The sequence below is a fragment of the Pleurodeles waltl genome, chromosome 7 (genome assembly GCF_031143425.1).
Source record: "Pleurodeles waltl isolate 20211129_DDA chromosome 7, aPleWal1.hap1.20221129, whole genome shotgun sequence".
NCBI classification, from domain to species: domain Eukaryota; kingdom Metazoa; phylum Chordata; class Amphibia; order Caudata; family Salamandridae; genus Pleurodeles; species Pleurodeles waltl.
The window spans coordinates 24,953,058-24,967,468 of NC_090446.1; the positions used below are offsets into that span (position 1 = coordinate 24,953,058).

At 47.6% G+C, this 14,411-nt stretch overlaps 1 protein-coding gene across 1 annotated transcript in view; it reads right to left on the reverse strand.

The window, feature by feature from the left end:
• Window positions 1–4,871: 4,871 nt before the first annotated feature.
• Window positions 4,872–14,411, reverse strand: part of LOC138246750 (olfactory receptor 5AR1-like) — a 120,559-nt gene continuing 111,019 nt past the window's right edge. Inside the window, exon 3 of the mRNA XM_069201510.1 lies at window positions 4,872–5,822. Within this exon, the coding sequence (XP_069057611.1) occupies window positions 4,872–5,822 (951 nt within the window). The remainder of the gene's footprint in view (window positions 5,823–14,411) is intronic.

Sequence of the window (14,411 nt, forward strand, 5' to 3'; positions counted from 1 at the left end):
CAGTGTGTGCGTGGGTCTTGAGTGGGTGCATGAGGGAGTCAGTAGGTCTGTGAGTGGGTGTGTAACAGTCTAAGTAGGTCTGTGGGTGGGTGTGTAACTGTGTGAGTGGGTCTGTGAGTGGGAGCGTGAGGTTCTGACTGGGGCTGTGACTGGGTGAACAATGGTCTGAGTTGGTCTGTCAGTGGGGGCATGAGTGTCTGAGTGGGTCTGTAGTTGGGTGCATAAGTGTCTGAGTGGGTGTGTGAGTGGGAGAAACGCTGAAAGAGAGAGAGAGAGAGAGAGAGATAGAGAGAGAGAGAGAGAGAGAGAGATAGAGAGATAGAGAGAGAGAGAGAGAGAGAGAGAGAGAGAGAGAGAGAGAGAGAGTTTTTTAGGCTTTGATGTATGACATACTTAAAATGAGATATTTCTGGACAAAGTAAAATGAAAAATGTATTTGTCATTTAAAAAGAGTAAAATTAGCTTTCAGTATAAGCCTTACAGAGTTGTAGAAAAAAAAGGGGGAAACCAGTCCGACTGGACTCGAACCCTCAACGCTCCGTGTGAATGTCTGTGGCCATCACACTGAGCTATTCCTTTCTTTTTTTGGTGGGGCTTTTTTCAGCCTTTTATGGGCTATCAGAGACTGCCGAGGAAGCCTCAAGGCCTCTCCTGCAGGCCCTGACTATTTGATAATATGATCATGTGGACTATCCGGGACCGCTGGAGAGCCTCAAGGCCTCCCCCCCCCCCGGGCCCATCATATTTTTTTACATTTTGTTTTGGATGCCCTCTAAAGGGTATCTGGGACCACAGGGGGAGCCTCAAGGCCTCTCCCGCAGTCCCATTGCTTCAAAAACCAGAGACCTGCTTTAAAAAGCAGCAGCCCCTTTATTGCTGAAACCTTTAAATTCTGTCCCTGCATGCATACTTATGTGCAGGGGACAGAGATGAAAGCTTCAGTTTTTGACAGCAGGAACTTTTTGACAGGTCCCGCTGTCAAAAACCGAAGTGTTTGCTGTGGCTAGGCTGCAGCTTCAAAGCTGCAGCCAAACTACAGCAAACAGTTGTGTCCCTGGGGTGGGCAACCCTGGATAACAGTTGCCAGGGAGGCAGTTGTCCCAAGGCCCATCAGTGGATCCTTGAAGAAGGCCGTGCAGCTCCACTCCAACAATCATATCCCTAGGGAGGTGATGGTCCCCGGGCTAAAGGGGGTTCGAAATGGATCCCCTGTAATCATTTTTATTATAGCCCCGGAGAGGTGGTGATCCCCAGAGCTGTGGGTGGGCATGACTGGCCCCCTGCACCCAATTTCTCAAATGCCCCAGGGGGTGGTGGTCCCTGGGGCAGGGGGCTGCACAGCCCCTCCACTCAAATTTCAGTATAGCCCCAGGGAACTGGTGGTTCCCAGGGCTCTACAGGTGGCAATCGGGCGTCTCCCACTTATTAATAGCATTTTTGCCCCGGGGTGGTGGTCCCAGGGGCATGGGGGGATGCATAGCCCTGCTCAAATTCTATATTTCGCCCCAGGGAGGTGGTGATCTTTAGGGCTGTGGGGGGTACAGGATGCCCCTATTAAAACAAAAAAGTGTCCCAGGGACCTGGCCCACACATGGGCTTAGTTAAAAACAAGTGCAGGAGCCCTCGCTTGTTTGCTTTTTAATTTTTTACTATGGAATCACAACCCCATCACAAATTTCTTGTAAAATGTTTTAAGAAATGCTTTTTAGCCCTGGGGGAGGGGATGGGGGGTTTGGGACCCCAGCACTAGAGGTAAGGGGTCAGGGTGTTTGTATTCTGGCCCCTTTTATAATTTTTTATAATTTTTTTCTGGCACTTGGCTTCAGCCAAGTCCCAAGATGTACACCAACACTTCAACTGCTTTGTTGTTACATTGTCGTCAGCCAGTCTGATCTCAGCATGAGATCAGGAGGGGTTTCAAATCCTCGCATCCCTATATATGTAAATTTACTTTAATTTCTCTAAAACTACTGAACTTATTTACACCAAAACAAAAAGTTGTCACTTTCTGGGCAAGGACCTACCTTTCTGCCAATTTTGGTGTAATTCTATCCACTAGTTTTGGCGCTATTCCTGTTCAAAGATGCCTATGGAAAAAAGAATGAAGAAAAAGTGTTTTGGGACCCCCCTTTTACTCAGCACCCCTGACGGATCACCACAAAACATTCCAGACTGCATCTGACGTGACTGGCAAATTTTCTGTGAAATTTTGTGAAGATTTGACAACTGGCGCCAAAGATATAGGCAAGTAAAAAAAATGTTTTTTATATAGAAACTAGGTCCTAGCTATAACTACCTAGTGGCAATTGCCACTAGGTAATATATACATATATATATCAAGGAGGTGGGAATAAGAATAGTAAATTTATATCTACAACTTACATCCTCAATATTTTGGTCCAGAATATTTTTGCCATGAAATTTTTGTTACACAATATTTTTCTCCTCGATATTCTGTGATAGAACCAGCATACCTAGATCTGCCGGCTGATTGTCTAGTTAGAGTCTAAAAAGTCCATCAATATCTTTGAATTCACACCATGGTATGAATAGGTTTTCCTAACAAAGGGTCCAAAGAAGAGGTCCACATTCTCCATGCAAGATGGACACCTTCATGTAATGCTGTCTTTTCAAAAGACTGATTTTGTCAGGTTTCTGGCAGGGACATGCAAACCAGATCCTACAGAGAGGTAGAAAGTTCTACAGTATGATATTCCAATATGATAATTTGTTCAAGATTCATACAATAGCAAATTAGTTGATAAGACTTTTTTAGTTACCACACATTTAATAACTGGGCCTGCAATATAATATATTAGAAAGCAGCAATCACATAACCAGGAACAGCTAGCACTGCAAATCCCAATTATAGCCTCTAAAGTTTGACACAGCCCCCAATCCTGAGGATCGAGAACAACCTAAAGCTTGTTAGGAAGACAAAGGATGTAGCAAAACAGGTTTCTCTTAAACTCACAGAAAAGGCAGAGATGAGGCAGCAGCAGCTCAATCAATCCCCAACACAGAAAGGGCAGTAGTATGAAATCCCTGCTCTGGTGCTAGCTTATTGAGTTGGAAAGCACTGGCTAGCACCTATTGCTGAAAATACTCTATGCCCCAAATTCCAGTTTTTAGTCCCATTGTCTAGAAAAAATAGATGTAAATGCTGTGTGTCTTTGGGGGCTAAATAACCGCTATTTAAAGTAAGCCTGTTGTATGTTAGCTGTAAATGCTGTGTTCTGTTCTGGTTGCAATGTTACAGTGTTACTATGTTACTGTGTAGTAACAAAAACTAAAGGAGAATATTGGCTGTAAAACATAATTATTGATGGCCACATTTCAACTCAGATGGATGGTAGGCAGTGCACCGAGGTGCTTAGGCTATGACCTACAGCATTGTTGTTAAACCCTGCCTGAAGATCTTGCCTGCCAACAGGAGGTCCGAGTGCGGTAAAGGCAGCTACCTCCATAGCTCCTCCTCTTACTCCACTGCACATTTGGGAAGCTTAGACCATGTTTAAAACACCCACCAGCAAACAGTTTTGTGGGAGTTTTTTTTTCTATGTCCAAAAAAATAATGGGCTGAAAGTTTCTTCCCTTAACTAGGGGCAGTCTGCATTTTTGAAGTGACATCTGCATTTTTGAAGCACAGATCCAATGTGCACCCCACGGCACACACAAGCAGATGGTCTAAAGAGGGGGATGATGGTGCAGCCATTACTGTGGTCTGGTGGCGATTTGGCGACAGTCCTCCAGGTCAAAGCTTTACCAGGGCAAAGCAAGCAAAGTCTTCTCAGGTTAAGACTAGTGTTTCACCTCACTTAAATAGTGATGGAACATGACGTGTGAGCAATGCCATGTGAGGGGTGCAATACTCTTTTCTAGTGTTCAATGGATGGATAAGGATTATGAGGGGATCAGTAAAGTTTATTATAGAAAAACTTTGAAATTTGAAGCATACCATTGAAATAAGTGAATGCTTGTCACTGATGTCAAGGGAAATTTCCATGGAAGAACAACCTCCCTCTGAAGCAGATATGGGATCCAAAGTATAAGAGCCTCCTAAAAGAATGATTGTCAGAATGAGTTACCAAAAAGACAGAGAGAATCACCAAGCGAATGATAACAACATTGACAGAGAACTCAAATGTTGAGACCATCAAAATGAACAAGTACCTCAAAATAAGCATTCTAAAATTCACCAAGAACCCAACTCCTGCATTTCAGAGATTAGCAGATGCGGCTATTGTGTCTAGGAACCTGTTAACCCCCAAGTGTACGCCCTAAAGCTACTGTTGCTGCCAGATACACAGGTTCAGTAGTAATTCTTTAGCTTTCTAAAGTGCAGACATTGTCCCTGTTAGAAACAGATACCACAGCAGACATCAATAAAACTGAAAGGTTACAACAATTCATAACAACATAGTTAAGGCATTGCACTTCTTTTCTATCTAGAAGTCCACTTTTCAGAAAAGGCAGGTTACTTTGAGTTTTAAGAAAATGTGCTTTAAATTTTGTTGATAATGAAGTTTAGATATGTTCATAAATATGTGCAGTTCTAGACTAATGAGATATAGAGACAATGTGAAGCTCATGTGAAAAGGCCTGTCTTGGCCAGGTTATGAAGAAGCCTTTTGATCTCTTTCTTAAAGTCATTCATGCTATTGAAGGACATATCTTTGTGTCAGCTGCTACTCCATTTGAATGTGTTGCTCTCATCAAAGTGTCTTTGAAAGGTTGGGAACATGCAACTGCATGAGTTCCAAACCATCAAGAACTTGCTAATTGTGACTTCCTGAATATTTGAAAAATATATGCCAAATGCCATTAACAACTTTGAAAAGCTGCTTAATAAAAGAAAATAATCTTTCAGGTCATGCAATTGATTTTTTCCCAATTAGTTTTTTCAGAGCTTTGTTCATATCTTTGTTCCTGAGGCTATATATCAGAGGATTAAAAATTGGGATGAAAGCAGTATACACAATAGCAAGCAGCTTGTCTTTATCTAGTGAATAGGAGGATGCAGGACGCACATACATGCAGAACATAGACACATACAAAACAGTGACAACAGTGAGGTGAGAGGAACAGGTGGAGAAAGCCTTGTGCCTCCCCTCAGCAGAGCGAATTTTTAGAATTACACGAATTATATAGATATAAGATGTAATAGTTATTGAAAAAGGAATGAGTCCTGCAAACACACCTTCAGCAAAAATCAGAGATTCAATGTCACGCGGGTCACTGCAGGAAAGTTTCACCAGAGCCGTGAGATCACAGAAAAAGTGGTTGATGAGACTGGAGCCACAGAAGGACAATTGTGATCCCAAGACGGCATGGGGTACAGTATCCAGAAAGCCAGGTACCCAGGAAAGAGCTACCAGCAGACGGCATGATCGCGTGTTCATGATGTCAGTGTAATGTAAAGGGTGGTGGATGGCCACATAGCGATCATAAGCCATGGCTGCAAGAAGGTAGAATTCTGTGCTTGTGAAAGACAGGAAGAAGTACATTTGGGTTATACAACCAACAAAAGATATAGACTTGCTTTTTTCTAAGAAGATTGCCAACAGTTTTGGGAAAGTGACAGATGTGCAAAAAATATCTAAAAATGACAAGTTCTGGAGAAAGAAGTACATGGGGGTTTTCAGACGAGGTTCCACAAATACTGTCAGTATGATCACAAGGTTGGCACAGATGATTAAAAGGTAAATAAACAAGGACACTGTAAAAAGCAGTGGCTTCAGCTCTGGTCTAACAAGGAATCCCATAATTATGAATTCCAATACGTTTGTTTGGTTTTCCATATTCTCTTCAGATTTTGGTTCCTGGTAAAAAATAAGATGAAAATTAGAATGCTAACGTGGACTATGTCACATTTCAAACAAATGTTCTTTGGAAGTTTACGTTTTTAGGGAACGTAAGGTACAGCTAGATGTCAACTACGTGACTTTGTAGGGATTGAGACAAAAGATCGAGGGCAACAGGTTTCTGCAATGAATCTCTCATGACCAAACATTCAAATTCAACATTGTTAGGGCATGTAACAAACCACAAATTTAAATCATGTGACATTATGCAGCAAATAAATATTGTTGCACTTCCTGAATTGCTTTTTGCACCATGCATAAGATAAATACATTTTCAGTCAGAGGAGGGACTGAGCTGAGGACCAGCCTGCCTCTGGAAATGGGCTTTGTACAGTTGTCCTTTAGTTAGCAGGTTTGTGCTGAGTTTCAAATTTGCGAGAATAAGGATTGAATATGATTTTTCACTAACCCAGCAGGATTACTTGAATGTTTTTTAACTGTCTATGCATGATTTTGTTAATGAGCTCCAGGTTGTTATCCCAAACAATTTGTATTATAGGGCATTACCATCAGATCTCTGCTATTGTACATAGTTGATTGCATTTGCAATAGCACACATTAGGATAGGGGGAAAAATGCAGTTCAGGGTGTGGTCTGTCCGGACGCCAGTGTAAATAACATTTGTAAGTGTTTACCTTACCTGAAAGCAATAGAATGAGATATCTTAGACCCTCATCACAACCCCCGCTTACCGCTGAGCCGAAGGCCGCCAACATACTGTGACTGCGGTGGTAATCCGCCACGGGTATTATGACCCACACAGAGAACACCGCCACAAAACAGACACCCACACAAGTCTGCCGGGACAAAGGTCAGTGAAAAATTGGCAGTACCAACCAAAACCCACACCGTTACGCCAACAGGAATACGCCCACTTTATCACGTCCCATGAATCAACGTGGCGGTCTTTCAACCATGGTAAACCATTGGTGGTACATACTGCCGCGCTCAAAATACACACACACTGACAAAACCACACCACATTGGACAATTCAAAATACACACACCTGACACACATACACACACCACACCCACACCACTATAAAACACACACCCACATTACCCACAACCCTTTTAACGAAACAAGAGACCAAGCACAGAGAGACAAGCAAACAACACACAAACAATCAGAGGCACAGAACACCATCACTCATACACCATCCATGCACATCACAGTATACACCCCAACACATCAACCCACACATCACCTCACACATATCACTCACACCACATCCATGGCACCCCAAAGACACCCTAGGTTTTCTGAGGAGGTGCTAAGGGTCATGGTGGAGGAAATCATCCAGGTAGAGCCACAGCTATTCAGATCACAGGTGCAGCAGACGTTCATTGCAAGGAAGATGGAGCTATGGCAGAGAATTGTGGACAGGGTCAACGCAGTGAGACAGCAACCAAGAACCAGGGATGACATCAGGAAGAGGTGGAACGACCTACGGGGGAAGGTGCATTCTGTGGTTTCATGACACCATATTGCTGTACCGAGGACTGGTGGTGGACCCCAACCTCCTCCCCCACAACTAACAACATGGAGGAGCAAGTCTTGGCGATCATGCATCCTGAGGACCTTGCAGGAGTAGCAGGAGGACTGGACTTTGGTAAGGCAAATCTTTACCATTTTACCCCCACCCTACCTGCGTGCCATCACATAACCTCACCCGTACCCTCACTTCCATCACTCCATCACCTCACATATTCCCCTACCATCACAACCCTCACATCCCAATACCAAGCCCTGCATGCAACAACAATGCATGGACACCCATCACAGCCCTGCATGGACACACATCACCACAGCATGCCCAGTAGAGAGTCACACCCATCCCACACAATCAGCAATCACACAAGGCCAAGGCAACAGGGAAAGCACAATTATACATTGAAACACACCCATTGCACAAGATGGCACACACAGATACAATAACAATGCATTTGCATCCCAACAGGACCCCTACCCAACGTCACCGGAGAGGAGGTGCCACCAACATCCAGTCCTCCCCCCCAGAAGAGGCCCACAGTGATGACAGCAGCTCTGCACACCTGGATCACAATGACCAACTTGGCCCATCAGGGACCTCTGTCAGTTCCCGTGCCAGAGTCCCAACTCACCACAGAGCCTCCCCCTCAGGAAACACCAGCACAGCACCCAGCGTGTCCATGCCACTGTCCCCAGGACACGTCAATCAGCAGCGTGTCCACCACTACAGGGACCCCAGGCAATCCCACAAACACAGGACGATCAGGGACCTAGGGCCAGTGGCAGTGGGCACACGATCCAGGGGACGGAGGCACAGGACAACAGGGAAGCTGGGAGGACTGCTGTGAGCAGGGGGAGGACAGGCCCAGGGAACCGACCCTCCACAAGGAACTCTCAAACATCATGGGAGCATACCACCATTCCCAGGAGACCATGGACATGGTACTGGCCAAGTTACAGGAGACCCAGCAGCTGCAGGAGGGACAGTCCCTGGGGATCAGGGAGGACCTCACCAAAATCTACACCATCCTGGTCACCATTGCAGGGGTGCTGGCTGACATGGGCAAGTCTATGAGGGAGGCAGTGGCAGAACAAAGGGCCCCTGACCCTAGCCAAACCGAGGAACAGCCTTCCACCTCGGCCGGCGCTAGTGGACAGGAGGCCCTGCCACAGGACCAAGAGGCCACCAGCATCTCACCCCCTGCAGAAGGAAAACCACCCCACAAACGGTCCCTGCGATCCAGGCAGAAGATAGAGAGCATTGCCAAGACCCCCACCAGGAAATAGGACTCTCCTGATTGTCACCCTTATGTCCCACTATGTCACCCTGTCCACCTTGAACTGAATTTACTCCCCTTCCTATGCCCCATTGGACAATGCACCTGTGATACCAAGAGACTGGACTCTACCATGGACCTTCCTCCACCATCACCCCAGCCCCTTGCCCGTACCCCCATACTATATAGCACAAAAAATAAACACCATTTAAATATAAACCATACTGAAGTCAGTGTAATGATTGGAAAGATGTATTCTTAAAACATTCTCAAAACATTGCAATGTCTATGTTCATTGAATTATACCAATGTATGACAGCTGGTGGGCAGCAGTACACATAGCAGGAGCCAGCATGGGGTACACAGATCTGAAAAAAGGGAATCCAAAGGGAACAGTCAGTGGCCATAGACAGAGGGTAAGAGGCTGCCATGTACAATGTCCAAAAGTATACTGAAATGTGAAGAGGAGTTACAGTCTCTTACCTGTGTGTCACTGGAAGTACTGCTGGATACTGTTTGTTCTGTTGTCCACATCTTCTTCATCTGCCTCCTCTTCCTCACTGTCTACAGGCTCCACCACTACCACTGCCACAAGACTATCACCAGGCTCATCCTCCAGCAGGAAAGGCGCCTGGCGTCTCAATGCCAGGTTTTGCAAGATACAGCATGCCACGATTACTGGCACACCTTCTTCGGTGAGTAGTACAGGGATCCCCTGTTAAATGGAGGCACCGGAACCTGGCCTTCAGGAGGCCGAAGGTTCGCTCAATTATCCTCCTTGTTCGCCCATATGCCTCATTGTAACGTTCCTCTGCCCTTGTCCTGGGATTCCTCACTGGAGTCAGTAGCCATGAAAGGTTGGGGTAACCAGAGTCACCTGTAAATATCGAGGAAAATTGTGAGACACACACTAACCCTTAAGGACAACCCCATACCCAGACACCTACATATACTGTGTGGGGACCTTGGCCTCACCTATTAGCCACACCCGGTGTCTCTGGAGTTGGGCCATCACATAAGGGATGCTGCTATTTCTCAAGATATAGGCGTCATGCACAGAGCCAGGATATTTGGCATTCACATGGGAGATGTACTGGTCCACCAAACACACCATTTGCACATTCATTGAATGATAGCTTTTTCTAATCCTGTAGACCTGATCATTTCTGCAGGGGGGGACAAATGCCATATGTGTACCATCAATGGCATCAATGATGTTGGGGATATGTCCCAGGGCATAGAAGACACCTTTCACTGTGACCAAATCCTCCACCTGGAGGAACACGATATAGCTGCAAATGTGTTTCAGCAGGGCTGACAACACTCTGGTCAACACATTAGAGAACATTGGCTGAGACATTCCTGATGCCATAGCCACTGTAGTTTGAAAGGAGCCCCTTGCAAGGAAATGGAGGACTGACAGGACCTGCACCAGAGGGGATTTCCGGTGGGGTGGCGGATAGCTGACATAAGGTCTGGCTCCAATTGGGCACACAGTTCTCTGATTGTGGCATGATCAAGTCTGTATGTGATTATAATGTGTCTGTCCTCCATTGTTGGCAGGTCACCAGGGGTCTATATACTGGAGGATGCCGCCATCTCATCATCTGCTTCAGCGGTTGTAGCCTAAGGAAGAGAACGGTGAACAAGAGTTCCTTTCCCACAGAGATAGCACAACTGTGTATGCATGAATGTCACAGAAGCAGAGTGTGTGAACTTGAGTCAGTATATGTGCCAATATGTGCTGTGACGCAGTTAGGTGTCATGCCATGTGCCCCCATGAAATGGCGTCTGCCTGACCTGTGAGGAGGGGCAAGGGGAAATGAGGTAACTGCGCAGGCATTGTGCAGCGTCGCGGTCCGCATTGGTTATCATTGGGCCGTACGGGTTCCAGGAGCCAATGGTGATGTACGCCGGTAGTGATGGTACTCACCGCCGCAGACGTCACTGACATTTTCCTAGCTATTCACTCACTTGCTACCTGACCATGAACAGGAGAGGACCTACACTGCAAGTGCTGCTGTGACCTGAGTCTGGAAGCGACAATGGCTAGAGTGTCTGGGGAAAGGGCCCATGCCTTCGCTGCAGAGGATTTGGAGAAACTGGTAGATGGGGTCCTCCCCAGTACACGTTACTCTCCGGTCCTCCAGACAAACAGGTGAGCACACTGTGAGCATGATGCGTGGGCAATGAATTTAGGGAGTGCTGTGTATGTAAGCCACATGTAGGGGGGCTGAGGCACCCTGGCCTGAATGTTGCATGAGAGGTGGTCAGTGTATGGGCAATGAGTATGATGGTTTGGACGCGTGAGTAAAAACATTTTTCCCTGTATTTTCCCTCTAGGTCAGCACCCACCAGAAGAAGGGTATTTGGCATGCCATCGCCAAGGAGGTGCGGACCCTAGGGGTCTATCACATGCAGAGCACCCACTGCCTCAACAGATGGGAAGACCTGCGCCGCTGGACCAAGAAGACGGCGGAGGACCATGCACCTTCACCCAAACTCAGCAGACGTACACCTCCTACAACCACTACCTCTTCCTCCACTCCCACACCCACTCCATCTTCCCATCCCAGTGTGTCAAAGAAAGTTTTCTTGGCTAACATTGACCTCTTCCCTACACTTCCCTCCCGTCCTTCCCCTAGGGCAGGGGTGCTAGATCCCAGGCCAGCACCTCAGCCACCAAATCGGAGTCCGCTGTGGTCCCTGCAAGTCCCGGAGGATCAAAGGGGGCACCCATCAGGGCTGCCGGTGTGCCACCTACCGAAGCTAAGGACCACCTGATTCCACCACCTGCCAAGGTAAAGAAGGGGCTGGCATGCAGAAGGTAAAAGATGCACCACCCACCCAGCAAGGCCTCCTCCAGAACCAAAGAGGACAGTGGCAAGGTCCCTTGTAGCGACTACCAAGGTGGGGAAGGGACACAAAAGCAAGGGAAAGTCACCTGAGGGCACGGAGCCTCCTGGTGAGGGACTGGTGACCCTCATTTCTCATGACAGGTCAGCAACCTGTACCACGGTGAGCACCGCCGCAACGACCGCCACCTGCACCGCCACCTGCCCCACCATCTGCACCACCACCTGCACTGCAGCTGCCACAACTACAATCACCAGCATCATCCCCAGTGGGCAGCCGTCCGAGACTGCTGGAGACGGCCTGGTGTCTCCCACCACTACTACAGACACCTGCACCACGGGGAGCACCGGCAGCATCTCTGCCGCAGACACCGCTGCAGCCACCGTCACCCACACCGACATTTGCACCGCCACGTGCCCAGTCAGTGCCACTACAGCAGACATCAGCAGCATCCCCAGGCTGCAGGAGACATCCTGGACCCTGCACACACTACATGAGGCACCACCACCACCAGTGGCACTACCAGAAGTTTGCAGCCTAAGTCGCCGCAGGGTGGAGTGTTGCTCTGCCTCCATGGAGTATCATGCTACCTGTTCCCTGAAAATCTCATGGCTCAGACACCCAGGTGAGGGAATGGGAACTGCCACACCCCAGGTGCAGCACAACTGGGCACCATGGCCCTTCCAGAACCAGTGGAGAGATGCATCCACTTACCCAATCCTTGGCATGATGAAGCACACTGGGCACAAAGCCCCCTCCAGAACCAGTGGAGAGAGGCATCCACTCGCCCAATCCTTGGCAGGATGAAGCACACTGGGCACAAAGCCCCCTCCAGAACCAGTGGAGAGAGGCATCCACTCACCCAATACTTGGCAGGATTAAGCACACCGGGCACAAAGCCCCCTCCAGATCCAGTGGAGAGATGCATTCACTCACCCAATCCTTGTAGGATGAAGCATACTGAGCACCATGCCCCCTCCAGAACCAGTGGAGAAAGGCATCCATTTGAGAGACTGTGACTTTGCACACCCCAGGACCAGTGCGTGGGCAAAGCACCCACTTGAGAGACTGTGTCTTTGACTCCCCAGGACCAATGTGTAGGCAAAGCACCAACTTGGGAGACTGTGGCTTTGCACTCTCCAGGACATCGCTGTGGGCATGTTGCTCCCTCGAGGAGCAGTGGGGTAGCGCCATCTTTCGGCTGAGGTACCCCCCTCCTCCTCCCCCTGAGCTGCCTGTGAGTTTTCGACCTGATGCCCCTGCAGTGTTCTCTCCATTTTGAGGCAGGAGTCAAGTGTGGGCTTCGCCCATGGTTTTTGGGCCCACTGGGCCACGGACATTTACAAGGGACAGTGTACGGCCTTCTGTACATAATGTAAATATTTGTATATACTGATTTTTTTATACTCGTTTGCTATATCTGCATGTTCCAAAATATCACTGATTGAACTCAATTCCGTTTGTCCTTGCGTTCTGCCAGAGGGTTACGGGGTGTATCTGTAATGTTGTTGGATGTGTTGTTGTGTATGGTGATGAGGGTGAGGGTGGGGGTGGGGATGTTGCGTGTTGTGTGTTTGTGTCACTCTCTTTCCCCCCCGTGTGCCAGGTGAGTGGTTCCCCTTCATTGTACTGTTTCCACCGTGCTTTTGATGTCATTGGTACTGCCCCGGAAAAGCTGGCAGATTGGTGCTTTGTAATACTGTGGGCGATACGCCTGTCTGTTGGCCGTGACCGCCGAGGTGTTTGTGAAAGTGGCTGTCTATGTTGGTGGTTTCCACCGTGGTCGTGATCCCATTTTTTTTACCGCCGGCCTGTTGGCGCTTTTACCGCCGCTTTAACACCAACCGCCAGGGTTGCAATGAGGTCTCTAATGTCTGAAAGTACCAACCCTCCCATAGCACTCCTGCCGTGATAGAGAAGGTGTTTTTGTTTTCCAAATAAAAGGTATAATCTATTGGAATAGGTGTGCTACATCACTAGTAATGGAAGAGTAAGGTCAACTTTGAAATAAAGCTGAATCAAGAGGAATTCCACTGTACTGTTTATTGCAGACATGAGCGCGGTTTGCGTATTTGTGCACTTTGAAAATTAGCTGAGGTAATTTATGCTGGCAAAGAAAATCAAAATCACAGAACATTTTCATTTTTTAATAACATTCATACTCATTGCTTCATCTGAGGGCTTCAATTGTAGTTGCATCATTTAATATGGTGAGGGAGTGCCACCTATTAGAATTCATTTTAAGTCTTCACTGGGCATCAAGGGCCATATTTATACTCTGTTTGCGCCGGATTTGCGTCATTTTTTTTAACGCAAATTCGACGCAAAACGAACTCCATATTTATACTCTGGCGTTAGATGCGTCTAGCGCCAAAGTTCATGGAGTTTGCGTCATTTTTTTGCGTGGACACCTACTTTGCGTTAATGATATGCAAGGTAGGTGTTCCCTTCTAAAAAATGACTCCGAGGCATGTGCGCCGTATTTACACTCCCGGGCAAAAATGACGCCCGGGAGTGGGCGGGTCAAAAAAAATGATGTCCAGCCGCTTTAGCGTAATTTTTTAACGCCTGGTCAGGGCAGGCGTTAAGGGACCTGTGGGCTCGGAAGGAGCCCAGAGGTGCCCTCTCATGCCCCCAGGGACACCCGCTGCCACCCTTGCCCACCCCAGGAGGACGCCCAAGGATGGAGGGACCCATCCCAGGGAACTTAAGGTAAGTTCAGGTAAGTACTTTTTTCTTTTTTTTTTTTGGCATGGGGGGCCTGATTTGTGCCCCCCTACATGCCACTATGCCCAATGACCATGCCCAGGGGACATAAGTCCCCTGGGCATGGCCATTGGGCAAGGGGGCATGACTCCTGTCTTCGCTAAGACAGGAGTCATTTAAATGGGGCTTGAGAGTCAAAATAAACGTCGCAAATCG